Source organism: Staurois parvus, unplaced genomic scaffold (assembly GCF_062004578.1).
Source record: "Staurois parvus isolate SC_StPar_1 unplaced genomic scaffold, SC_StPar_1.0 ptg000352l, whole genome shotgun sequence".
Classification (NCBI taxonomy): Eukaryota; Metazoa; Chordata; class Amphibia; order Anura; family Ranidae; genus Staurois; species Staurois parvus.
In genome coordinates, this window is record NW_028318148.1 from 541,103 (window position 1) to 566,931 (window position 25,829).

At 42.5% G+C, this 25,829-nt stretch overlaps 1 protein-coding gene across 1 annotated transcript in view; it reads right to left on the bottom strand.

Annotated features, from left to right (window-relative positions):
- Positions 1 to 25,829, bottom strand: part of NOTCH1 (notch receptor 1) — an 84,988-nt gene that overhangs the window by 24,193 nt on the left and 34,966 nt on the right. The window contains exons 3-10 of the mRNA XM_089684667.1: positions 24,923 to 25,188; positions 23,160 to 23,492; positions 7,760 to 7,882; positions 5,313 to 5,546; positions 4,454 to 4,609; positions 4,133 to 4,318; positions 3,923 to 4,036; positions 1,385 to 1,498 (exon numbers count right to left, since the gene is read on the bottom strand). Of these exons, the coding sequence (XP_089540793.1) occupies positions 1,385 to 1,498; positions 3,923 to 4,036; positions 4,133 to 4,318; positions 4,454 to 4,609; positions 5,313 to 5,546; positions 7,760 to 7,882; positions 23,160 to 23,492; positions 24,923 to 25,188 (1,526 nt within the window). The remainder of the gene's footprint in view (positions 1 to 1,384; positions 1,499 to 3,922; positions 4,037 to 4,132; positions 4,319 to 4,453; positions 4,610 to 5,312; positions 5,547 to 7,759; positions 7,883 to 23,159; positions 23,493 to 24,922; positions 25,189 to 25,829) is intronic.

The window sequence follows — 25,829 nt, forward strand, 5'->3', positions numbered from 1 at the left end:
ATTAAACTACTGTCTGTTTCAAGTTGGGGAGATTTTCACTTCCAGAGATCCAACAGGAAGGTAGAGGGTGTCACTCAAAAACAAGGGCAAGTCCTTTTTTTTCTTTTTTCAGATCAATATCACCAGAACAGGTGTCCCCATTGAAAGATTTGCCTTCTCTTCCAGTTCCAATGGCCACTAAAATGTTCACTTTTTATTTAAGTGACAACGGCGACCAGAACAATAGAGACTGAAACCCCATCAGTGACACAGACAGTAATAAAAGCAAATATATCTAACCCTTAAACACATCAACCAAATCTGAAAAGCACAAAAGGATTTGGCTTTAGATGTACTTTAAAAGAAATATACACCCAGGACCAGTGCTACCACTAGGTGAACTAGGCACTGCCACCTAGGGCGCAGCCACAGCCGCTGGTTTTCCTACTCTCCACCATGGCCGGATCTAGGGGAGGTGCTGGGGTGGGTGGGAGGGATTTGGGGGAATTTGTTTTAGGTGGGGGGGACTGAAGAGGATTGGTGCTGGGAGGAGGGATTGGGGGGAATTTGTATTAGGAGAGAGGATGGGGGGGGGGATTTGTGTTAGAAGGGGGGATTTGGGGGAATTTGTTCTAGGAAAGGGGATGAGGGAAATTGTGCTAGGAGGGGGGATTGGGAGGAGTTGTGCTAGGAGGGGGTGATTTGTGCTAGGAGGGGGGAGTTAGGTGGGGAGAAAGGATTGGTGCTGGGAAGGGTAATTTGGAGTGGGTTTTCGCTAGGAGGAGGGATTTAGGGGGATTTGTGTGAGGAGGCAGGACTGGGGGATTTATGCTAGGAGGGGGGATTTGGGGAAGAGGATTTGTGCTAGGGTGGAAAATTTGAGGGGAAAAAGGATGTGTGCTTAGAGGGGTGAAGCAGAAGTACAGGTGAATTTTTTTTTTGGGGGGAGTTGCAAGTAGCTGGTCTCGCCTAGGGCGCAAAATAGTCTAGCACTTTCATAGTTGCCTGGCTGTCATGCTGATCCATATAACCCAGTACCCTCTGAGTTACTGATCTGGAATAATAAGGAAACCAGAATTCCGACTTCACTCTGACTGTTAGCTGTATGCTTGTTTCTGGTCAGTGACACAGTACAACAGATGCATTTCTTTTAAATCCAGCCAGTTAAACAATTAGTGTGATTGAAGGAAGCATCCCACAGAAACACAGGAGAACATACAAACTCCATGCAGACTGCTCAAAGATGGCACCCATAGCTGAAAATGCATATTGATAATTGCCAAGTCATCATAGTAAGACTTTACCTTCGTTAAAAAACCAAAAAAAACAAACCAAAACCAGGAAAAAAAAAAACCCCACACAGAAATTGCTATATTTAAGGGTAGCTGCCAAACTGGTGTGTTACCTTCAGCACACTTGCAGGTGTAGGCATTTGGCCCATCCAAACACTTGGCGCCATTCTTGCATGGTGTACTGGCACATTCGTCTATATCATATTGACACTGGGGCCCATTAAAACCTACAGGAAGAAAGAAATAATTGGTGCAACCTTCCATACAATACTGATCAACAGCTAAAAGCTAGTATAACTGGGGATGACAAGGCTGGAGTAAAGTCTTCCACCTTTTCACTACTTTTTTTTTGTATCATACCACAGTTTGTAAGCCGTTAAACTGCCTCCTGGCCTGGGGTCTGCCTCTCAATAAAAGCTTTGCAACCACAATCCCACTATGAATGCTCTCAATGGCTTCTCTGGGATTTCAGCTTTGCTGATCCTCTCAGACCAGACAGGGCAAAGTGTGCTCTTTATTCAGAAATTTTGAAACTTGCTGTGCGTTACCATGGTGATGACCACGCGGGGAAATGATAGGTATAAACATCTGACCGCACATTCTCAACATCTTATTTAAATCCTTCCTGAAGCATTATCCCTTCCAAAGATTAGCTGGCTATAACATTCCAACCAAGGCAGCAGTTTTGTTCAGGAAAATCCACGGGAAACTGGATGCCTCCTAACTGCAGACCAGTGCCATCTTTCAAGCACATGACTTGAACCAACAATGAGTAATGTGGAGTCAATTTATTCACTGGGAAAAAGCAATGTCAGTAAGACTTAATAATACTATTAAGCAAATGCAAATTATAACTGCATTTGTTGTAACAAAAGACAATTAATGAATAACTGTGATGGGACTGTGGGGTCCATGTCGAAATACATCAATTTATTGCATAAAATCCATGGACTTAATACTAAGGATATGGCACTGCAAACATCTGATGCCAAAAATTAATCCATCACACTTATTTCATGAAAAAAGAAACACTTTAATGGTATAAAACAGGGGTAAGCAAGCTTTGGGAGGTGAAGATCAACCTGAACAACATGGAAGAGATCAAAGATCCCAGGATGTGGGGTAAATTTTTCAAACCACCCAATAAAAAGATGGCATGAAGAACACAGTGTGTCATGATAGTGTCTTCTGGCCCCCTTCCCCACATCACCAACCACAGTAATGTCCTCTGCCCCCTCCCACAATAGTGTCCTCCTCTCCAACATCACCCCCACATTAGAGTCCTCTGCCCCCCTTCACATTGCCCCCCCCCACAGTAGTGTCCTCTGCCCCCAACCCACACAGTAGTGTCCTCTGCCTCCCGCATCATCCCTACAGTAGTGTCCTCTGCCCCCCTTCACATTATCCCCCCCACAGTATTGTCCTCTGTCCCCATTCCTCCCCCCCACAGTAGTGTCCTCTGCCCCCCCCCCAAATCACCCCCCACAGTAGTGTCCTCTGCCCCCCCCCCCCAAATAACCCCCCACAGTAGTGTCCTCTGCCCCTCCCCCCACATCACCTCCTGCTGTAGTGTCCTCTACCCCCCCCCTTCCCAACCAGTAGTGTTCTCTACTCCTCCACAATACTGTCCCCTACGCCCTATAACAGTTTCCTCTGCTCCACCCTTCCTTCTGTCCTTAGCGTCACCCACCCACACAGACACACAACAGTGTCAGGTTCAGGTGTACAGCAGAGCAAGAAGCAGCACCTGTCTGGATAGTGACCAGAAGCAGGAGCTGCTGGAGTTAACTTTTCATATTAACAAGCTGGTGATTGGTTGCTAGGACAGCCTTGCACCCAGCAACCAATCACCTGTTGGTTAACTTGCAAGGGTAACTGGGGCAGCTCCAGCCAATCATCCAGAATGGTGCGGCCTCCCATTCTCTGCTCTGCTGGAAGGATGAAAGTAGCAGAGGCTGGGGAAAAGGAGCGGCACTATGTTGCCACCCGTCTGGACTGATTGCGATCTACCTGTCACCTGCTGGCAGTTGACGGGTATATGAGAGATTGATGGGTTGCCAACGCCTGGTATAAAATGATGACAAGAATAATAATAGTATTAATATGCCTACTCAGATTTCTATAACATGGCTTTGTGTATCTTCTGGTGCCAACCCCGGATAATCCATTGACCTGGCACACCAGGCTGATTCATTCCTAATCATACGATTTCAGAATCATCTTAGTGTTGCGTTAAATAGAAAATGTACTAAAAGTGGTACAGACCCCATCACAAAATTTTCTCAGTACAGATTTCCATTAAATTGTCATGAGATATTAAATGCAAAGAGAAGCAAGATAAAACCCAGAAAGTAATATTTCCCTTTGCAGCCTGACAGAACTCAAAGCAGTTCCAGAATACACTTTACACAGGGAATACAGACCACATGAGGTCCTCAAGCTGGAGGTTAAAAGTAATCATAATGCAATCTGACTTCATGTCAGCCAGCAGAAAAACCCACTATCTTACTAATCAAGCATAAGCAGAACAGAGGGGGGGAAAAAACAGATGAGAAGAGAGATTCTCCTATTGAGAACTGATAAACTGCCCAAGGCTGAAGATTAACTGCAACCTTGCAAAGAAAAGCCACTTTATTGATCTCTTCTCTCACCTGTAGGGCATTCACAGTGAAACTCGTTGATTTTATCGATGCATTTGCCATTGTGTAAGCAGGGGTTGCTAGAGCATTCATCTGTATTGATTTCACAGTATGTGCCTTCATAGCCTGAAAATCAGAAGACATTAAAGACTGAGTACTGAAACACAGAAGCATTACTGCATAGTTAGGACTTCTGACAATTTATTTTTTTAATGCTTTTACCTGGCATACAGATACACTGGAATCCACCAATCTGGTCAAGGCATGTGGCATCATTCTGACAAGGGTTTGAAAGACATTCATTGACATCAATTTCACATCGTGGCCCAGCGTAGCCTGGGAGACAGTTGCATTGGAAAGAACCCTGAGTGTTGATACATTTTCCTGCATGTTCACATGGATTGGCACCTGAACAAGAAAGGTAAATTAATAATATTTTACTGCTTTAGTAAACCAGACAAAAAAAAATAACCAAGCACACGTTAATCTGTTACTTGTATGCCAATGTTGACCAGAACTTCAGATTTGAAGCTTATGCCTTACCTAGCGAGCACTCATCCACATCGTGATTGCAGGCAGGACCGCTGTAGCCAGATGGACAAGTGCAAATAGCTTTGCCATTGACAGGGTTGGTATCACAGTTGGAGCCTTCATTGCATGGGTTGCTGATACAAGCATCTTCAAGGTGACAGAGAAGACCTAAAGGGAGTGGACATTCATTTTTAGATGTAAAATTTAGCCAGTTACTCTCATTTGCTCAGAGCTTTTGCTGAAACAAAAGACTTCTCCTTGGTACTTATTGTAGTAAAATTCTTGTTGATAAAGTAATAGTCAACCAACAATTATAGTGTAGTAATTGCAAACTTTTGGTCAGAAGTTTTTGCAAGTTGGCTACTGCACCTTCCAGTGTATGGGTCACCTCGTGTACTTGCACTACATTCTTGGCCTTTACACACTAGTTTTACTTTGCTATGCGCAATTACTTTTTTTTTTTTTACTTTTGTAAAATTGGTAACTTAGGCTAAATATGAGCACCTTTGTGACACAAATATTAACATTGATTAGGCTGCTAGTCATACATTGTTGATTTAATTTCCTCAATACCAGCAGCCGCAAAGTAGAGATTTCTACACAGTACAACTGAAAATCTTATCTCTGATAAACACTATTTGCCAGTGTAAAGGCAAAGACCAAGAACTTACACAGACCATTATAACAACCATCTGTAGCAACCATCTTTTTCATTAATTAGGATGGTTCTATTTATCTGATCAAACAGAAACATTGTTTATTGGGTGTGATGTGTTCGAGTTCAGTTATGACATGAAAACAAAATAATAAATGTAATAATGAAGCCTCATGTTCTAGGCCTCTGGCATGATACATGACAACTTGTTCTCACCTGTGCGTCCATGTGGACATTCGCAGTAGAAAGATGCAACCCTATCATGACATGTTGCTCCATTGTTGCAAGCAGCATTGGCGCAATCGTCAATGTTTACACTGCAATCCTCTCCTGTCCAGCCGTTGACACAGACGCAGTTATATCCACCATGGGTGTTGTGGCATGTTCCCCCATTCTGACAAGCATTTGGCATCAACTGACATTCATCGACATCTTCAGTGCAGTATTGGCCTTTTTGGAAAAACAATGAAAATTGTTCTTACTACCATTTAGAACATCTCAATTTTACAGTGGCCTAATATGCAGCTATTTGTGATTAATGGCCTATGGAAAGAAGGCATATCAAATTTCTTCTGCGGCTTGTCATTAAAATAATCTGCCCAAAGAAAAAAAAAAAAAAAAAAAAAAAAAAAAAAAACTTTACCAGCAGCAATGAATTTCCTGCCCTGAAAAACGCATACATGTAAAAAAAAAAATGTTACTAAAACTAAGTGTTACATAGTTAGTCTGGCCAAAAAAAGACAAAAGTCCATCCAGTTCAACCATGGAAAAAAAAAAAAAGTTGATCCAGAGGAAGGCAAAAAAACCGAGCAAAGCATGATCCAATTTGCTCCTGCAGGGAAAACAAATTCCTTCCTGATCCCCCAAGAAGCAATCGGATATTCCCTGGATCAACTTTACCTATAAATGTTAGTATCCAGTTATATTCTGTGTATCTAGGAAATAATTCAGGCCTTTTTCTAAAGCAATCCACTGAGCTGGCCAGAACCAACTCTTGAGGGAGTCTATTCCACAATTTCACAGCTCTCACTGTGGAGAAACCTTTCTGTGTTTGGAGATTAAATTTCTTTTCCCCCAGATGTAAAGAGTGCCCCCCTGTCCTCTGTGATGACCTCAGGGTGAATAACTCTACACCAAGTTCACTATATGAACCACTGATGTATTTATACATGTTGATCATATCCCCTCCTTAATTTTCTCTTCTCAAGAGAGAACACATTCAGTTCCTCTAATCTTTCCTCATAGCTGAGCTCCTCCATGCCTCTTATCAGTTTGGTTGCCCTTCTCTGTACTTTCTCCAGTTCCCCAATGTTCTTTTTGTGAATTGGTGCCCAAAACTGAACTGCATATTCTAGATGAGGTCTTACTAATGGATTTGTACAGGGGTAATATGATATCTCCCTCTCTGGAGTCTATACCTCTTTTAATACAAGAGAGGATTTTGCTTGCATTAGAAACTGCAGCTTGGCATTGCATGCCATTATTAAGCTTGTGATCTACCAGAACTCCCAGATCCTTCTCCACCATTGATTCCCCCAGTTGTACCCCCCCTAGTATGTATAATGCATGCATATTTTTAGCCCCCAAGTGCATACCTTACATTTATCAACATTAAACCTCATTTCCCACATAGTTGCCCAATTAAACAGTGCATTGAGGTTGGCTTGTAAATTGGAGACATCCTGTAAGGATGTTATTCCACTGCACAGCTTGGTGTCATCTGCAAAGACTGAAATGGGATTTTTAATCCCAGACCCTATATCGTTTATAAATATACAGATATATAGTTACAGTTTATAGATGACATGTTCAAGGCCTCAATGGAAGTCACATCTGTGTAGCTTTTGTTGAGGCACAATTCCCTGGCAGGTTGGGACAAGTGCAAAATACTTTATAAGGAAAAGACGGTCTGTGATACTTTTTCCTAAAGACAACCGAGTTGCATGATGCTATGCATGAATACTTGGAATCTCACTACACCATGTTGTGTTTGAGGAAAGAACAAACAGAGGGCGCACAGGCCTAGTGCATTACCATAAAAAATGTTTAATAAGAAATGAAGTAGGTGTTGTACTCACAAACGACAATAAAGTCAAGGCACATCATAAAGGAACAGCTGGGTCAACACCGCGCTGAGTAACAGTCCGCAATAGGGAGTGTAGACATCATATAGGCTGATGCGTTTTGAGGACTTGTCTCTTCCTCAGAGCCCTGGCCTCGAAACGCGTCAGCCTATTGGATGTCTACACTCCCTATTGCGGACTGTTACTCAGCGCGGTGTTGACCCAGCTGTTCCTTTATGACGTGCCTTGACTTTATTGTCGTTTGTGAGTACAACACCTACTTCATTTCTTATTAAACATTTTTTATGGTAATGCACTAGGCCTGTGCGCCCTCTCTTTGTTCTTTCCTCATTCAGTATATTTGGATTTCCCCGGTCCATTTGAGGGCAGCAAGGTGTGCATGTTCCAGGACATTCTTAATGTGGTTGTAGCCTGCATCAAGTCCTTCCCCAAGCGCAGGAGCATTTGTGTTTGCTGGTACCAAGTTGTGTTTGATTTGCCTCACTGAAGACCTAACGACCAAGCTGAGTTTTAGGAAAAAAATTGAAAGGATAAAAAGTAACTGTAGCTGAGCTTAGATGTTCCTTTTATGTGACTTACCAGTCCAGTCAGGGGGACACTGGCAATTATAAGTGTTCACGCCATCCACACAGGTGCCTCCATTCTTGCAGCTGTGTCCAGGACAATCGTCAATGTTCTCCTCACAGTTCTGACCTGCAAATCCTATCAAAGCAGAAGATCATAGTCATTTTTAGAATTTGTTCTAGAAGTCTGTTTGCTACAATATGGTTTAATAATGCAATTCACAAGAAAGTCATTTCTTGACAGGGATGAATTTGTGTTTGTGTTTTGTATATGCAGGTTGTAATGGACAGCCCTCTTTATGCTATTAGGGGCAAGGCAATGGAGTCCTATGAAAGAATGGTGTCTCTTGGGGCAGACATAAGCCAAGTTTTTGCTCAATGATTTAGAACTGGTGTGTTTATAAGATGAATGGTTCGTATTTGGCAGCAGTTTTCTGTAAACATTGGAGAAGGAAAGGTTACTTTATACGATGAGGGAAAGGACAGTAACAACAATGGTTAATCCTTCAAAATAGCTGCATTAAGTGGTCAGCTGCATTATCAAAGTTCTGTATTGCCCAACCACTTTGGCTCCTGTTGAGATTAAATTACAACAGAAACACTATTTGTTACTCCAGTTCAGACTGTAACCACCACAGGTAGAGTTCAGGGCTATGTAAGGAAGACACAAGGAGTTGATTCTTTTCTGTTTACAGCAAACATACGAAAGGCAACCTGTTTATGCTATTACATTGCTTGCCCTCGGCAATAGTCCCAATGTAAGGGGAAGAGTGTGCTGGCTCAACCATGGAACCTGCAATCAGATAAAGCCATTAAGCTGCAATCACAGGGAGAGGCCCCATAATATAACTGCAATGATGGCGGTTGTAAAAGGGACTTGTGATAGCTGCCTTCAGTCACTACCGCTGGCCCGATTATGGAAATCTTGTCCACAAGACCAACATGTGGCGGGTTACTGATTAAACACGCTGCTACTACAGGACAGCAGAAGAGTGTGGCCTGTAAAGAAAATCAAGGCCTGGCTCCCCACAGCTTATTATTTCTCATTGAGTGCAGCATAACACTGGACTGATGAATTAAAAGACATCCACACTCTACGTATTGCCTACTTCTGCCAGTAATGCCTGTCTGTGGCCCTTGCTGGGGAAATCTCCCTCTCTCTCTCCCTCCTGTTTGAATCTAATCTCCTACGGTGGCAATTTTCCCCAATCTTTGAGAGATCGCCTCAAACTTCTTGTTGTGTCTCTGGGACAAAAACCAAAAGGGAAATCTCCCCAGTACAACAAGAACAGCAAAAAAAACAAACAAAAACTTGTGTTTTAACCTTTCCCAACTCCATGCAAAACTAAAAAAAAACCCCAAAAAACCTTGTCTCCTCCTCCCATGCTCGTTTCCAGGACTTCTCCAGAGCTTCCCCTATCCTCTGGAACTCTCTATCCCAATTTATCAGACTATGGCCTACTCTACTCACTTTTAGACGATCTCTGAAAACCTCTCTTTATCCTGCCCTCAGCTAATAATGGAATCTTCTATTCCTCCTACCAGTCCATCCCACACAGTTATTACCTTTTGTACCACTAGCCCCTCCCTCTTAGATTGTAAGCTCCAAGGGCCCTCCTATCCCTCTTGTATTGAACTGTGTTGTTGCTGTATTGTCTCCTGTTATATTGTAAAGCTCTGAGCAAACTGTTGGCGCTATATAAATCCTGTTAAATAATAATGTAAAAAATAAAACAAAAACAAACAAAAAAAAGCTATCCCCCAAAAAAAAAAATATTGCAGCTTACCAGCTCTTGTGGTGGATGTTTTAGGGCCCGTTCACACTTGACTTTATTTCTAACTCTTGCCAAACACCCCTATAGCGTGTGACAGGCATTAGGCGTTTGGGAAGCGTTTTAACGCTCCTCCATTGCACCCCAAACGCCGCATGCGCGTTTTTGAGGTGGTTGATAGGAGTTTGCCAAGCGTTAAAACCGCACCACAAACGCCTATAAAAAAGTTAAATTGTATTAACGCTCCGCAATCACCTCGCAACCATGTCGCAACCGCACCGCAAACACCTGCCAGGCGTTTGCAGAGCGGCACCATAGACTTGAATGGGAGGCTTCAACTCCTCCTGACTCGACAGGAGGCGTCAGTTTTACTGCGAGGCTGCTCTCCTGATTTTTCTCTTCATGTCTATTGCCTTACCTTGGGGGTATTTATGGTTTACAGAAGATATTTTGGAACAAAGATAACATTGTGATTTTAGTTCAGTGCACAGGAACTTGCAAGGACATTACATTTCCAGCAAGATCAGCAGGTAATTGCTGTACTTGCTGAAAATGTTCGTAGCTTGAAAAATGAAAACTAATGCAACCACCATATCCAAAGATTTGTAAGCTGCATTATGTACATTTCTGTTCTTGGGTTTGGATATCCTTTAGGGTCCAAGCACATTGGGCTGAAAAATGTTGCTTCTACAGGAGTTTTATGTTTCGCCTGTAGAAGGAGCTCATTGTTATCTTATGTGGCCATTTACATTGGGACCTTTAAAGGCATATTTTAAGCTCAGCATTTAGAGACAGAAATAAACCTTTTGGAGGCATTTCTGGCAGAAAAAAAAATGCTAAATGCACCTAAACGCATGTACAAAATGATCTATATGACCATTTTTTCTCTGCCAAGGGAAATGGCTTTTTTTTTTTTTTTTTTAAACCCAGTGTACATGGACCCTTAAGGATAGCCTGAACTCTAGAAATGTTAGTATATGCGAAGTCAAATAAGATGCAGTGAGGGCCAGTTCACACTATAGAAACGCAATACAAATGCATTCCGGATGCGTTTTTGCATGCACATTTTTTATGCGTTTGGGTGCGTTTTTTATGCATTCTAGTTCATTTTTTCCTTTTTCTTCAATTTAAATAGAGACGTGCATTCCAGTGCCTTTTTGATGCATTTTAGCATGTTTTAGTACAGTTCTGTGCAGGAAAAAATGCAGCATGTTCTACTTTTTTTTTGTGCATCTGGAACGCACTGGAACTGCAAGCGCTGATGTGAACTATGACATTGACAATCATGTAACCTACTTTCTGTGCGTTATGGATGCAGAAAAAATGCATTTGAAACACACGTAGTGTGAACTGGCCCTCAGTACATAAAAACTGCATGAAGTTGTTGAAAACTGCAAAGAAACATGCAATCAAATGTTCTCATGTGAAAAATAAACATCTTTTCATTACAAGGAAATTCACACACTGTAACCAAGATAAACTGGCGGAAGACAATTTGTCAGGCTAAATTTCAAAACTGTGAGGGATGGTTGGGACTGAAGGTGGACAGGGACACTCCTCCTATTCACAAATCACTGTACTCCAAACAGTACATTCAGGCAGTGCCATATTTAGCAGTCTTATCTGATAAAGGCCGGATTTATACAGCAAACATGCTTTCAACCTGTCAATTTCCACAAGGCACGAGTGTCAATTTTTCATTTTTGGCCTGACCTGGCAGGTGTAGGAGGTGCGCGATGAGGATCGAACACCAGGCCGCCTTCTTGGTTTTGGGTTCACCTCTGCCGTGTTTACTGTAAACACACAGCAAATTCTTTGAGCCTGAAATGAATCGCTCTTTGCCAGGTTAGGAGGAGGAAAGGGTTGCCTTACAGCCTTGTTCCACCAGCAGGTGTAATCTGATCTGTACATGTTTATACCACAACAAAAAACAAGTCTTTCTGAAAGTGTTTCTAAATCAGTTGGCTGGGACTGCTGACTCTAATTCTCCATAATAAAGAAACTGGTTAAAACCGACTTTCCACATGTACAGCCACGGCTACAAAAGCCGAGAAACAAAACGCTATAGAAAAATGAATAGTGTACAAATAAATGTAACGAGTGGCAAAAAGGTCACAGATGATGATCCTGTACAAGTGATAGCTTGGTAGTGCTGTCTAGTTAAGGAGGCAGCAGTCACCTTACGGTTATAATGTGAAGGGCAGATCCCCTGATGTTACAGCCTTGGGTGGGCTCTGACACCTGGACGCAGACTGCCTGCATGCAGGGCCGAAGACTTGCATGTGATCGCTGCAGGAGGGATTACATGTGAGTGGCCATGATTAGCTGCAGATCCCCTGATGTTACAGCCTTGGGTGGGCTCTGCCACCTGGACACAGACTGCCTGCATGCAGGGCTGAACACTTGCATGTGATCGCTCCATGAGGGATTACATGTGAGTGGCCATTATTAACTGCAGATCCCCTGATGTTACAGCCTTGGGTGGGCTCTGCCACCTGGACACAGAGGGGTTTATTTACTAAAGCTGGAGAGTCCAAAATCAGACTCCCTTCTGCATAGAAACCAATCAGCTTCTAACCTCAGCTTGTTCAATGAAGCTTTGGCAATGAAACCTGGAAGCTGATTGGTTTCTATGCAGAAGGGAGTCTGATTTTGGACTCTCCAGCTTTAGTAAATAAACCCCAGACTGACTGCATGCAGGGCCGAACACTCGCATGTGATCGCTGCAGGAGGGATTAAATGTGAGTGGCCATTAGCTGCGGGAGTCGGCAGCTTCCTATTGCTTTCACTGGGTCTGCCTCTCACAGATAGTTCTCGCATTTAATTGACAAGCAGGTGCATTTGCAAGTGTGAATACACCCTCACTTACAGGCACCTCTGATGAAATATACTTGTGGTGTCTCTGTCCTTTCTGCAAATAAGCAATGATCTCTTACAACTGGACACCTCAATTACCGTATTTTTCACTCCATAAGACACACCTGACCATAAGACGCACCTAGTTTTTAGAGGAGGAAAACAAGAAAAAAAATATTCCGAACCAATGGACTGCAGACATAGTGAAGGAAATGACCAGAGACTGCGGATGTACTACAGGAGATGACCAGAGACTGCGGATGTACTACAGGAGATGACCAGAGACTGCAGACATAGTATAGGAGATGACCAGAGACTGCAGATGTACTACAGGAGATGACCAGAGACTGCGGACATAGTACAAGAGATGACCAGAAACTGCGGACATAGTACAGGAGATGACCAGAGACTGCGGACATAGTACAGGAGATGACCAGAGACTGCGGACATAGTACAGGAGATGACCAGAGACTGCGGACATAGTACAGGAGATGACCAGAGACTGCGGACATAGTACAGGAGATGACCAGAGACTGCGGACATAGTACAGGAGATGACCAGAGACTGCGGACATAGTACAGGAGATGACCAGAGACTGCGGACATAGTACAGGAGATGACCAGAGACTGCGGACATAGTACAGGAGATGACCAGAGACTGCGGACATAGTACAGGAGATGACCAGAAACTGCGGACATAGTACAGGAGATGACCAGAGACTTCGGACATACAGTCAGGTCCATAAATATTTGGACATCGACACAATTCTACCATTTTTGGCTCTATACACCACCACAATGGATTTGAAATGAAACGAACAAGATGTGCTTTAACTGCAGACTGTCAGCTTTAATTTGAGGGTATTTACATCCAAATCAGGTGAACGGTGTAGGAATTACAACAGTTTGCATATGTGCCTCCCACTTGTTAAGGGACCAAAAGTAATCGGACAATTGGCTTCTCAGCTGTTCCATGGCCAGGTGTGTGTTATTCCCTTATTATCCCAATTACAATGAGCAGATGAAAGGTCCAGAGTTCATTTCAAGTGTGCTATTTGCATTTGGAATCTGTTGCTGTCAACTCTCAAGATGAGATCCAAAGAGCGGTCACTATCAGTGAAGCAAGCCATCATTAGGCTAAAAAAACAAAACAAACCCATCAGAGAGATAGCAAAAACATTAGGCGTGGCCAAAACAACTGTTTGGAACATTCTTAAAAAGAAGGAACGTACCGGTGAGCTCAGCAACACCAAAAGACCTGGAAGACCACGGAAAACAACTGTGGTGGATAACCGAAGAATTCTTTCCCTGGTGAAGAAAACACCCTTCACAACAGTTGGCCAGATCAAGAACACTCTCCAGGAGGTAGGTGTATGTGTGTCAAAGTCAATCAAGAGAAGACTTCACCAGAGTGAATACAGAGGGTTCACCACAAGATGTAAACCACTGGTGAGCCTCAAAAACAGGAAGGCCAGATTAGAGTTTACCAAACAACATCTAAAAAAGCCTTCACAGTTCTGGAACAACATCATATGGACAGATGAGACCGAGATCAACTTGTACCAGAGTGATGGGAAGAGAGAAGAGTATGGAGAAGGAAAGGAACTGCTCATGATCCTAAGCATACCACCCCATCAGTGAAGCATGGTGGTGGTAGTGTCATGGCGTGGGCATGTATGACTGTCAATGGAACTGGTTCTCTTGTATTTATTGATGATGTGACTGCTGACAAAAGCAGCAGGATGAATTCTGAAGTGTTTCAGGCAATATTATCTGCTCATATTCAGCCAAATGCTTCAGAGCTCATTGGACGCCGCTTCACAGTGCAGATGGACAATGACCCAAAGCATACTGCAAAAGCAACCAAAGAGTTTTTTAAGGGAAAGAAGTGGAATGTTATGCAATGGCCAAGTCAATCACCTGACCTGAATCCGATTGAGCATGCATTTCACTTGCTGAAGACAAAACTGAAGGGAAAATGCCCCAAGAATAAGCAGGAACTGAAGACAGTTGCAGTAGAGGCCTGGCAGAGCATCACCAGGGATGAAACCCAGCGTCTGGTGATGTCTATGCATTCCAGACTTCAGGCTGTAATTGACTGCAAAGGATTTGCAACCAAGTATTAAAAAGTGAAAGTTTGATTTATGATTATTATTCTGTCCCATTACTTTTGGTCCCTTAACAAGTGGAAGGCATATATGCAAACTGTTGTAATTCCTACACTGTTCACCTGATTTGGATGTAAATTACCCTCAAATTAAAGCTGACAGTCTGCAGAACATCTTGTTTGTTTCATTTCAAATCCATTGTGGTGGTGTATAGAGCCAAAAATGTTAGAATTGTGTCGATGTCCCAATATTTATGGACCTGACTGTAGTACAGGAGATGACCAGAGACTGCAGACCTTTGGGGAGCGGGGAGGGGCAGGTACCCGAATTTGACAGGTAGCTGCTCCCACTTCCACTGCGATCACAAGATGTCCTCCCTCCCTCCCCGTAGTCTTCTGGGACATGTGACAGGTTCCAGAAGACTACGGGGCCATTCACAAAGCTCAGCACTTCTCGCACATGCGCAGTAAAGCCGCAGGCTGTCACAGCCGGGTGCCCACACTGAAGATACTGGGGACAGAAGACGGCATGGGGCATATTTTGGGCATAATTTCTCCCACTCATATAAACAGAGCACTATTTCTCCCACTGACACCAATGATGGGGCATTGTTCTTCCAACTAATAGCAATGACAAGCCACTATTCCTCCTTGTACAGACCACAGGTGCTAATTCTTTTACTCCCACTGACCACCAAGCCTGACACAATGTCTACTTCCACTGGCAACAGTCCGCTCCCCCTAAAGTCTGAAGGACAGTGAACTGGCCCTTTATTAGAAAGTTTGGAGACCCCTGGCCTAGTTCAATGGTGGAGGGCAACACTACCATTCATTGAACCTTGCAGACAAGGAAATATCACGTTTGAGGTGGACACGGCCTTTATGCTTTCTACAGATACCAATGAGCTGGATCCCCTGCTAGTTTTTATATCTCTTGCAGAATCTCTCAATTAGTTGAGTTCCCAGCTACTGCTACGTGCCACAAGTGTCTCAAAGGGGTCTGAATCTCCCTGCTGGGTCTGCAGTGTGCAGATCAGGATACTAGAGGCCTGGAGACATAAAAAGACCCTTGGGTTATTTGGACCATAAGCATTCACCCATAACCAAAAATATGAGTTTTAAGTGAAGTGATCCCATAAAAGCACAGCTGGGGAATTTGTAGATCCTTTGCTTTACCCTAAAGTTGCTTGCCTTTCAGAAGGCCCAGGATGTCTGTAGCAGAAAAATAAACTGTGCAGGTATTCAGCGTCATTCGCTCTTTGATCTTTTCAAGTGTATGTAGGCGTTTTTTCTTTTTCCTTTCTTTGATAATGTATCTCAGGCTGCCTGTGCTATATGAGACACCTGCCAGGCAAGCCCATAAAAACTCCAGCTACTATTGTTTGAAAAGGCTTCAAAGTACCATTGAGGTTAATGTTTGCCCAGTTATAACATGCCTGGCCACAAGCCTCAAAAGTGGAGGGAAAAAAAAATTGATGATTCAAACGCATCCCATAAAGGGATTTTGAATATCCGCAAAGTAAAAAGACGCTTGTAAACAGAAATTACAAGATTCCGCCCAGCAAGAGATTAAATGCCGGCAGCTTGTGTAGAGAGTTTGCACAACAATCCCTGCAAGTATATTAATGAACAGTTGTCACTTATGGGATCTCAATATTGAAAATCTGCTGACTTTGAAGGAAAGTTTGCTAGCATGCTGGAAAATGCACATGGTGGTAAAATTTAGACACATAATGGACCCAGCCAATGAAGAAAACAGTGGATAATGAGTAAAAATCTAAAGATTTTAAAGAAAAATTAAAGATTTTTTTTTTTTTTTTTTTTTTTAACATTAGCTGGTGCACTCAGAATCTGGTGCAGCTGTGCATGGTAGCCAGTCAGCGTCTAATTCAGCTTGTTCAATTGAGCTTTGACAAAAAAAAACCTGGAAGCTGATTGGTTTCTATGCAGGGATGCACCAGATTTTGCACGTTCCAATTTTAGTAAATAACCCCCCCTTAAGTCTCATAAAAGTAGCATTAAATTCTAAGTTCACCTTTAAGAAAAAATAAATAAATGCATGTTTTTTGCAGAAAAAAAATGTGCATTTATTATTTTTTCAAATTGAATTTTGTAACAAAAAAACAGTATACAGTAGTAAAGCATGACATAGAATAAAGTATTTATCACCGTCACAATGAGAGTACAAAGTAAAATCAACAGAGTCACATGTTTTCAGTATTCATTGCATGTAGTGATGATATATACAGGTTGCACAACAGAGCATTAACCACATGTCACATGAGGAATCTGAATCGCAGTGAGAAGAGAAGGAAAGGAAGACTAGAAAAAGAGTAAGGTTAGGGAGTGAGGAGAGGAGGAGGGGGTACGTTTCAGTGAGGCAGGGGTCAGCGAGAAGGGTAAACATAGGGGATGAGTCAGGCCAGGGAGGGTTCGGGGCCGTGCTTTAATTATTTTTTCTGATGAGCCTACAGAGCATTGGACCCCTGATCAGAAGATTGTGGGTGCAGTGTCAGGCTCCTGCAGACACGTCCTCTAACTTGCCTGTCTGTACCTTTATACAGGCAAATCATTACAAAGCTGGAGGAAGTGTCAATGAACTACTCTCATCAGTGCCCTTGAAAGTTCATTGAGAACTACAAGCCATCTGCTGCTGTGGCAGATGGGACTTGTAGTTTATTCATTCACAGATGTTGTTAATTTTTCTCTATATTACATGGTAGATCAGCTTGTGCCACCAAATACAAGTTAAAAAAAAACAACAAAGTGCTTGTCTACATATTCCTAACCTTTAACCTATCATAAATCCTTACCATGAGCCCATCGCCCTCCCCCTACCCAATACTTATCAGGCTGGTAGCACCTCCCTGGTGGAAGAATTACTAAGGTGCACACGCCAATCAACACAACACAAGCCGCACCCTTGATAGCTGAAACATTGCAGAATTTTGATCTCTGGCAATGGAGTGATATCTTGCTGGTTTGGCAAGCCAGGGAGTGACACCATAAGAAAGAACTGCAGTCATTCACCAATCCTATCACTGGCAAATTTTCACCATCTACAGATCTGCCAGTCTGACATGGGCCTTTGGCTAATGCCGACACTGAATCTTCTCCAACTTCTTTTAGTCAATTCCCTTCTACATGTCCTTGCTGCAGCATTTCATTGCTCTGTTCAATCACCCTGATTAGAACAACAGTGGACCATGTATGCAAAGTGTGTAGTGAAAAAGCCCCTATAGTCTCTACCAAGGGTGTGTTTGATAGAGAGATAACACAGAAGCACAACTGGGAGACTGGGACAAAGTGTTGTCACCCTTAAACAGGCAATGGATAAACAAGGGCCTTCATATTAGGGTCACCAGTTATTTTCCTGAACGTTGCATATTTAAAAAGTACTACTATTGAAATTCCATTAAACCACTGTCTTATCACAGTTATGTGATAATTTACATTTCTGAGGTTTTTTGAGATGTGCAAAGAGAAATGACACAAACACTTGTAGGAATAACCCAGCCATGTCTCTTGGTTCAGCTCCAGGCTGGCTAGTAAGACAAGAATCCCCCCGCCAGCAAGGAAAGGGAGCAGGTGTCACAGAGCAATTCCCTGTATAGCTGATTTATGTTAAAAAGTAAAAAAAAAAAAAAAAAAAAAAAAAAAAGAAAGAAAGAAAAGGTATTTCTGCTTCTTTTAAATCTGCGAGTTGTGGCTGGGTTATAAGAGATAAAGGTGGACTCCACCGACCCCAGGAGTTAGATGCTGAGTGGTGGCCATGCATGTGTCTGACTCCTGGGGTCGGTGGAGCGGAGTCCGCTTTTATCTCTTATAACCCAGCCATAACTCGCAGATTTAAAAGAAGCAGAAATACCTTTTTTTTTTTACGTTATTGATCCAGGTCATGTGATCCATTTTCTTCTCCCCACTGCATGGCCCTGGTCTGTGTGCAGGGCAAAGCCACAGTGCATCACCTGTCCTGGTGACATTTTGGCTGTTTTTTTACCCTCCATCTTCCACCCCTGGCTGTGCAGAGCAGAGTTGCCACAAATGTGATCACATGACCTGTTCTCCCTAGTATGACAGCAAGGCTCATTGGAGGAGTGGCTGTCAATCACCTAGCTGCAGCCCCTGACACGGCTTTTCTAGAGAAAGAACCAGAATATGTGTACACAGGTGTCAATGCCAGAGAGGCAAGATCAACCTGTGGAGTGTTGCCATCACATTTACGAAAGCACAAAATAACCGGCAAGATCAGCAGGAATATTTTTATTTACTACAATGATATAAGAATTACCAAACAGCACACAGACAGTTTCGTTTGGGAGCCTCTAATTAAAGCGGAGTTCCACTCACCCTGTCAACAAATAAAAATCAGCAGCTACTAAAACTGTAGCTGCTGACTTTTAAAAAACAGCCACTTACCTGACCCTCGGTCCCGCGGTGTGTCCCCCGCAGCCCGTTTCACCGGCCATCCTGTATTCCAGGAGGCCAGCATCTTCAGTGTGGGCACCCAGCTGTGATAGCTTGTGGCTTCACAGCCGGGTACCCACTGCGCATGCGCGAGTAGTGCTGCACTTCATGAATGGTCCTGTAGTCTTCTGGGACCTGCCTAATGTCCTAAAAATCTACAGGGTGGGAGGGAGGGAGGACACCTTCTGCGTCCGATCGCCTAGACAGTCGCAGCAGAAGTGGGAGCGGGTACCTGTCAAATTCGGGTACCCGCTCCCCTGCCCCCCAAAGGTGCCAATCCTTAATGGGGAGCAGTCCTTAAAGCGGAACTTCCCCTTTAAGAGATACGTTTTGAGTTTACCGACACTTTAACATGTTGAAGCTTACACAAGACTTTAGTGATTGGATTATTTACTTCAATCCTCAACCTGACCCAAACCTTAAAATGTCATTAAAGCCAATTTTTTTAATAAGTTTTAGATACAGTGGAGAGAGATTAGAACCCCTGTCAGTTTTTATTGCTGTCTGTGGCCTCCTTAGGGAGAATCAACCTCTCTATTTGTCCTGTTTACTGTTGTTGTGACGGTAAAAGAAAATCCAAGTTTTGGGTTGACAACAGAACATTAATAGAGGGGAAATCTTCCAATGGGGAGTTCTGGTGACCCCATAGGACTACCTCACTTTGGAGGGATTTCCTTTCGCTCCCTGTTTTGACAATGGGAAAGGAAGTGAAGGGAAATCTTCCCAATGGGACACAGATGGCAAAAAAAAAAAAATGATGAGAGGGTTCAAAACCTCCCTTAGTCTTTCCAAAATGGAAAAAAAAAAACAAACCCTATAGTCATAGTAAACCTGTACTTATTAGGTCAGATGCCAAAACTATTGTTGCTTGCAGTAACCAACATTGCGATCTTGGCATAACATATGGGACAGCACTTTACACTTCAGAAGCTTTATAAACCAACAGTGTACTCCTAAATAATGTAAATGTGCCTAAAATGTTGAATAGTTACTGCTCCCGATTAAAACACCACAGTAAGAACATTTCAAAAGAATGCCGAAATCACCGACTTTTCGCCCAAAGTTAGTCATTTAACAGAATTCATGAAATTCTTTGCAACTTCGAGTTTGGGAGTGTTAGGTCACAGAAAAAAGTATCAGGTGAATTGTTACTTATTAAAGCTCCACAGATGCTTCAGACGTGTCTCAACATGCAGCAAACAACATTTGTACAAGGGTCCACTGACGGCATGGAAGAACATGGGGATTACAAAACATTGCAGACGGAAAAAGATACTTTCTTTTTCTGCATGGTGTGACAAAAGGACATTTTTTTTTACATTTTACTGCTTATTGTGAGTTGAAGAGGAAGGAATACATCCGTTTTGTGCAGACCTAACGTTTCCTGTTCAAGGGGTTTTTTTTTTTCTTTTTAGTGCATGGCTCGCAGTGTCATGATCTCTCTTCTCAGAAATTCAGACTTGCTTAGCAAAATCTTCCTCGACTAATGACGTTTTTTGAAGAAAAAAAAATGCTGCCTCGCAATTCAGGAAAATAAAGCTTTCTTCTTATAGAAACTGACAAGAAAAAGGAGTGATTTATCCATTTTAATGCAGGCTCAATGAAGCACTGACCTCTCCAAACACCCAATCAGGTTCTGAAGAAATTTCCTTCTTCCCCTGACCCCCACGCCAATGATCATGGCCTATACGATTATTTTGGGGCACCTTATACGATAAGTATGTTTTTGCCAAACATTAGCTCTGTAAAGTTACCAGACAAAAAAAGAAGAAACTTTCCAAAGAAAAAAACAAACAAAAAAACACACAAACAGGACTCCACCAGTTCACTTTTGCTCTTGTTTAAAGACATAGTTCTACAGATCTCTTTTGAGATATGCTTTCTTCCAAACGGCTGATGTGGAAATAGGCTGTCCTATGCGAACTATGTGCATGGGATTCCTTTCTGAAGCTTCTGCAATGGACATGCTCTCTTTTTACACATGCTCTCTGAGACTACACTTAAGGCACGTGCCATACAGAAACAATTTATTTATTACAGGTACTTGTACAGCACGGTCATTTTACGCAGTACTTTAAAGCAGTAGTAAACCGCAGGAAAGGGAAAAGAAAAAAAAAAGTCCCCTGCAAGGTAATGTCATAATGTGATAGTATGCACTGCATACTATCAAATTATGTAAAACTTACATTAAAACAAAGCCCTCCAGCTGTGCGCTGTCACTGCTGTAGAGGCTTCCATCTTCACCTGTCTTCCTTCCGGGTTCTTGAGTTCCGGACGTCTGACAGGCTGGACCATGATGACATCCCGGGCCACGGCACACAGCTCTGAAGGAGCGGCAAGGATATGCCGTTCCTTTAGAGCATATGAGCCAGCTTAAAAAAAAAAAAAAAAAAAAAAAGGAGAATATCTCCTAAATGGTGCAAGTTTAGGAGATTCATTTTACCTACAGGTAAGCTTATAATAAAGCTAGGTAGGTAAAATGAATATCTCCTAAACTTTCACATAAGTCCCTTCCCTCAAGGAGGTTACAATTGAAGGTCCTTAACTTACATTCATACATACACATACTAGGGCCAATGAACCTACCAGCATGTCTTTGGAGTGTGGAAAGAAACTGGAGTACCCAATGGAAATCCACGCAGGCACAGGGAGAACATGCAAGCTCCATGCAGGTAGTGCCGTGGTTGGGATTCAGACAACCCTAGTACTGCTATTCATGGCTCATGGGACTGAATTAACTAAATCAAATGATTCTTCATTTCATTTCCACTTCACAAAAGGTATACTAAAGAATGACTGCCTGCAACTGTTGACAATGTACACTGTTCAGCTCTTTTGCCAGCTCTAGATTCAGTTACTTAAGAACAACAAACCCCATGAAATTCCAAGACCAATAAAAGAAACGCAGAAGAAACTTTGTTAAATCCAACACCAGCTTAAAAACTCCCAAGGTTAAAAACTACCTTCAGGTTAATAATAAAACTAGCAGTTTAAAATTCCCTTAACCAGAAACCTACCCTCATAGCAATAGGCAGTGAAGGGTACTCTTTTCTGAGAAATCTGGGATCTATTAGACTCCAGGTCTCTCCTCTGCCCTTAAATCACTACAGAGGCCTGTAGGCCACACACAACTCCAATGATTTGTCATTTTTCCAGCGGACAATCTGGTACTCCAGGCCAAAAGTTCAAAGTGAATGGGTATATCCTCCTATTGTGGAGAAAGGTAGCGAGTAATTGTTGTCTTGAATAAACAACTCGCTTCCTGTTGCAAACACAAGAGCATAATCTAGGGGTTTTAAACCCAGAACACACAAGTAGTTGTACGACTCAACAAGACCTGTCTTCTTGTTAGGCCTCATGCACACTGCTGCTCCTAAATGCAAAGCCCTTGAACTCAGCCCAATAAAAGCCTATGTTTCCATACACACATAGGCTTTTACCAAAGTTTAGGAGCAGTGGAGTTTCTAGGCAGTTAAACATTCCTCTCTTGAATGCAGAAGAATCGCATTCAGGGGAGGAACATTTTGGCAAAAAAAGCCAAAACGCGGCAAAAAAAAGTGTAAATGCGCCATAGCACTAGCTGCGTTTAGATATCAGGCAGTCGCACTGCCTGTGTACAGCTCTGTCTCATGCTTACCATTTGGTTTGGAAATTCAATAGACAGGATGGCCAAAGCCAGCCAAAACAGTTTTCTAATTTTTAAGCCTTTGTCAGAATTTATTTCTGTGTGTCGCCATTCAGGAATGATAACCTCCTGTCCTACCCTGGCCTCAGGGTGTCACAAAGAAAGGAAATTATTTTCCTCTGATAGGGACAGAGACGGCAATAAAAGCACAGTGATTTTGTAAAATAGGAAAGGGTTAGGTCACTTCTCAGATTATCCTCTGTATCTCTATGCCCTGTTCAAACCAATTCCCTGCATGTTCCTTTGGTGTCACTAGGAAAGGAAGTGAGGGTAAATCTCCCCAACTGGTCACAGACAGTAATAAAAACATTTTTGACCCTTTCCTACTCTACTCTGGAGGTGAGCTTTGAAAAATTATTTAAATGTGATGACTGTGTGATACAAGTGCAATATCAAATCATTACAAAGGCTGCACAATATAATCATCCAAAATACCAGCAACAGTACACTTTAGAGCAACTGCGCAAGGCAGAAGTTCAAAAATGAGAAAATAAAAAAAAAAAACTCTCAAAGACTATGGAGATCAATACCTGGCAAGCAGGTGCATTCATAGGAGGTGTCATCGGTCTGCCGGCAGGTGCCCCCATTTTGGCACGGCGATGGATTGCATGGCACATATGGGTTCTCGCAGAAATTACCAGTAAAACGACTCTTGCACAGACACGAGAAAGATCCAAAGCCATTAACACAGGTTCCGCCATTTTTGCATGGATTCTGTTTGCATTCATTGACGTCCTGCTTGCAGGTCTCTCCGTGAAAACCTTCCAGGCATTTGCACACATACTGTGATTCAAATGGGACACAGGTTCCACCGTTCCCGCATGGGTTGGAGGCACATGGGTCGGCCTGCTGGCAAGTGTCACCTGCAATGTGAACACACATTTTAGAATACAGGATTATAAAAGTAAAAAATGCTGGACATTCACATCACATATATTTGGGTGCTTTTTGTTTACGGCATCCTGAACACATGTACAGTAAAATCGCTACTTTATAATCACCCTAATACACACCATTGTGCTCAGTATCAATGCTTTCACATTGGGAACATGAACAAACCCATGTAAAAGCAATAAAACACAGATTAACGCGAGGGGATGTTTCATTTTTGTATTGAAAGACAAAAAAAAGAAAAAGATATGCAGAAAAAAGCACCACAAACGAATGTAATATGTGGAACTGCACACTGAATGCAGGATTGCAGTATGAATAAGAACTTAATGTTCCAATCTACTGGGCTGAATCAGCACAGATAAATATTTTACAACTTAGTTAAGTGGTGGATTCACACACAAGGGGGAACAATTTACATTGGCAGCTCAATGTGCTGATACTCTCAATTATATAGTGAAAAGTTTGGACAAAAGACCATATTTTTTCCATAGTACAAGGTGGTACCTGTCTTCACTCCCAACCTCTCCCAACAGTTGTATTCTGCACAATTCTTATATAAAGTCCAACTTTCTGTAACACATCAATTGCCTAGGCACCTCCCCCCACCCATGGTGAGAGGGACTGCCTTATGGTTGGAGGCACTGGGAAGAAAACTTCTGGAGATTAAGAGGTAAACCCTGAGCACAAAAAAACCCCCTCATCAGTACTACAGAAGGTATACATTCTGTTGACTGAAAATAACCGCCCCACAATCTTTATGAATTCTACAGCGGTCAAATCTGTTCTTTTAAATATAGCAGGTGGTAGCACAGCTCCTACTGTACGTCCATGCATACTAAGATGTAAGCACCACAGGTCTCAGACCTCAGCACTACTTTCACATCCATGCTTCCCTCTCATTCAGGACTTTCAAGACGAAGCCTGGAGCTGTGCATATTTGTGAATGTATAACTGCTGTAATGATCTAACCCCTCGTGATGTCTTTGAAGACTAACTCCAGCCAAAACTTTTCTAGTTTTGGATAGAGTAGGGAGGAGTTACAGCCTCTGTCTGTCTGGTCTAATGGCTACTTCTATACCTATTGGGCAGGTTTCCCTTCTTTGCAGTCAGTGTAGGAAAAACTGAACATCTCTACATCAAGGACAGAAAAAAAATAACATTTAGTTGAGGGAAGGTTTAGAACTTCTGAAAACGTCTTCCCGCATCTTCAATTTCTTGTACATGTATCAAAGTGAAAGGAAGAAAAGGAAAATGGTAGGGAAAAAAAAAAAAAAAAACACAGAAAAAAACCCCCTACATCTTTCCCACTCACTTTTGCCCCCTTATTGAGAACCCAGTTTCTAACTACAAGTAACTGAAGGCAGGGTATTTGAATCAACATTTTTTCTTCTTTCCATACCTGTCCACCCTGGAGGGCATCTGCACCTATAATTCTTCTCATTGATGACCAGCTCACAGGTTCCACCATTGCGACAAGGGCTGCTGAGGCATGCATTGTCCTTGCGGGTAAGGCAGCGTGCGTCTTGGTATCCCAGTGGGCAGTTGCAGGTGAAATGGGCAAAGCCACCTTGGATTTCAGCATTGCAGGTTCCTCCATTCAGACAAGGACTGCTAGAGCAGGGATTGGGGAATTGGCAGCGATCTCCAATGAAGGAACTGAGGCATCTATAAAAAAAAGATGACAAAGAGAATTAGACTTTCAGCACTGTATACATTTAAAAACACAATAATTAAAGGAGACCTGCCATGACAGAAACATCCCATACTTCCCTTTGACAGCTAATGATCATAAAGCAGAACTATTTTTTGTTTCTGGCTTCAGAGATGATCTAATGTGCATATTATGAGCCCCTCCCATCTGGAGAAGAATTGATAAAACAAATTGACTTTATTTGTAGATCTATATAGCACTGCCTTAATTTTGTATATCCTGGAGGTCCTCTTTAACATATTACCTTAGCGCAGTGATAAAGCACAGTAACCACAGATACCAGATTCCAGTTACCTGCAGTCTGATAAGTCAATGATGACTTCCGCATTTTGCAAACTGTTTTGCTTTACAACATAAGCCCATTTTACTTCCTCCAATTCAACTGAGGCTAGAATTCCTTCTAGATGTAAAATCTGGGTTTAGTGCATTATTTAGGAAGGACATTTCCCTAAGCGACTGAACGCTTACAGCTGCTAATCCTGTAATGTAATTTCAGAGTTTGACCTAAAAGGCATGAAATGGCTTCTCAAAACTCTTTATGCCTTTTGTAAGCGGACGGGGGTGTGGGGGGCCCTTGGTGGGATGCAGAAGTGTG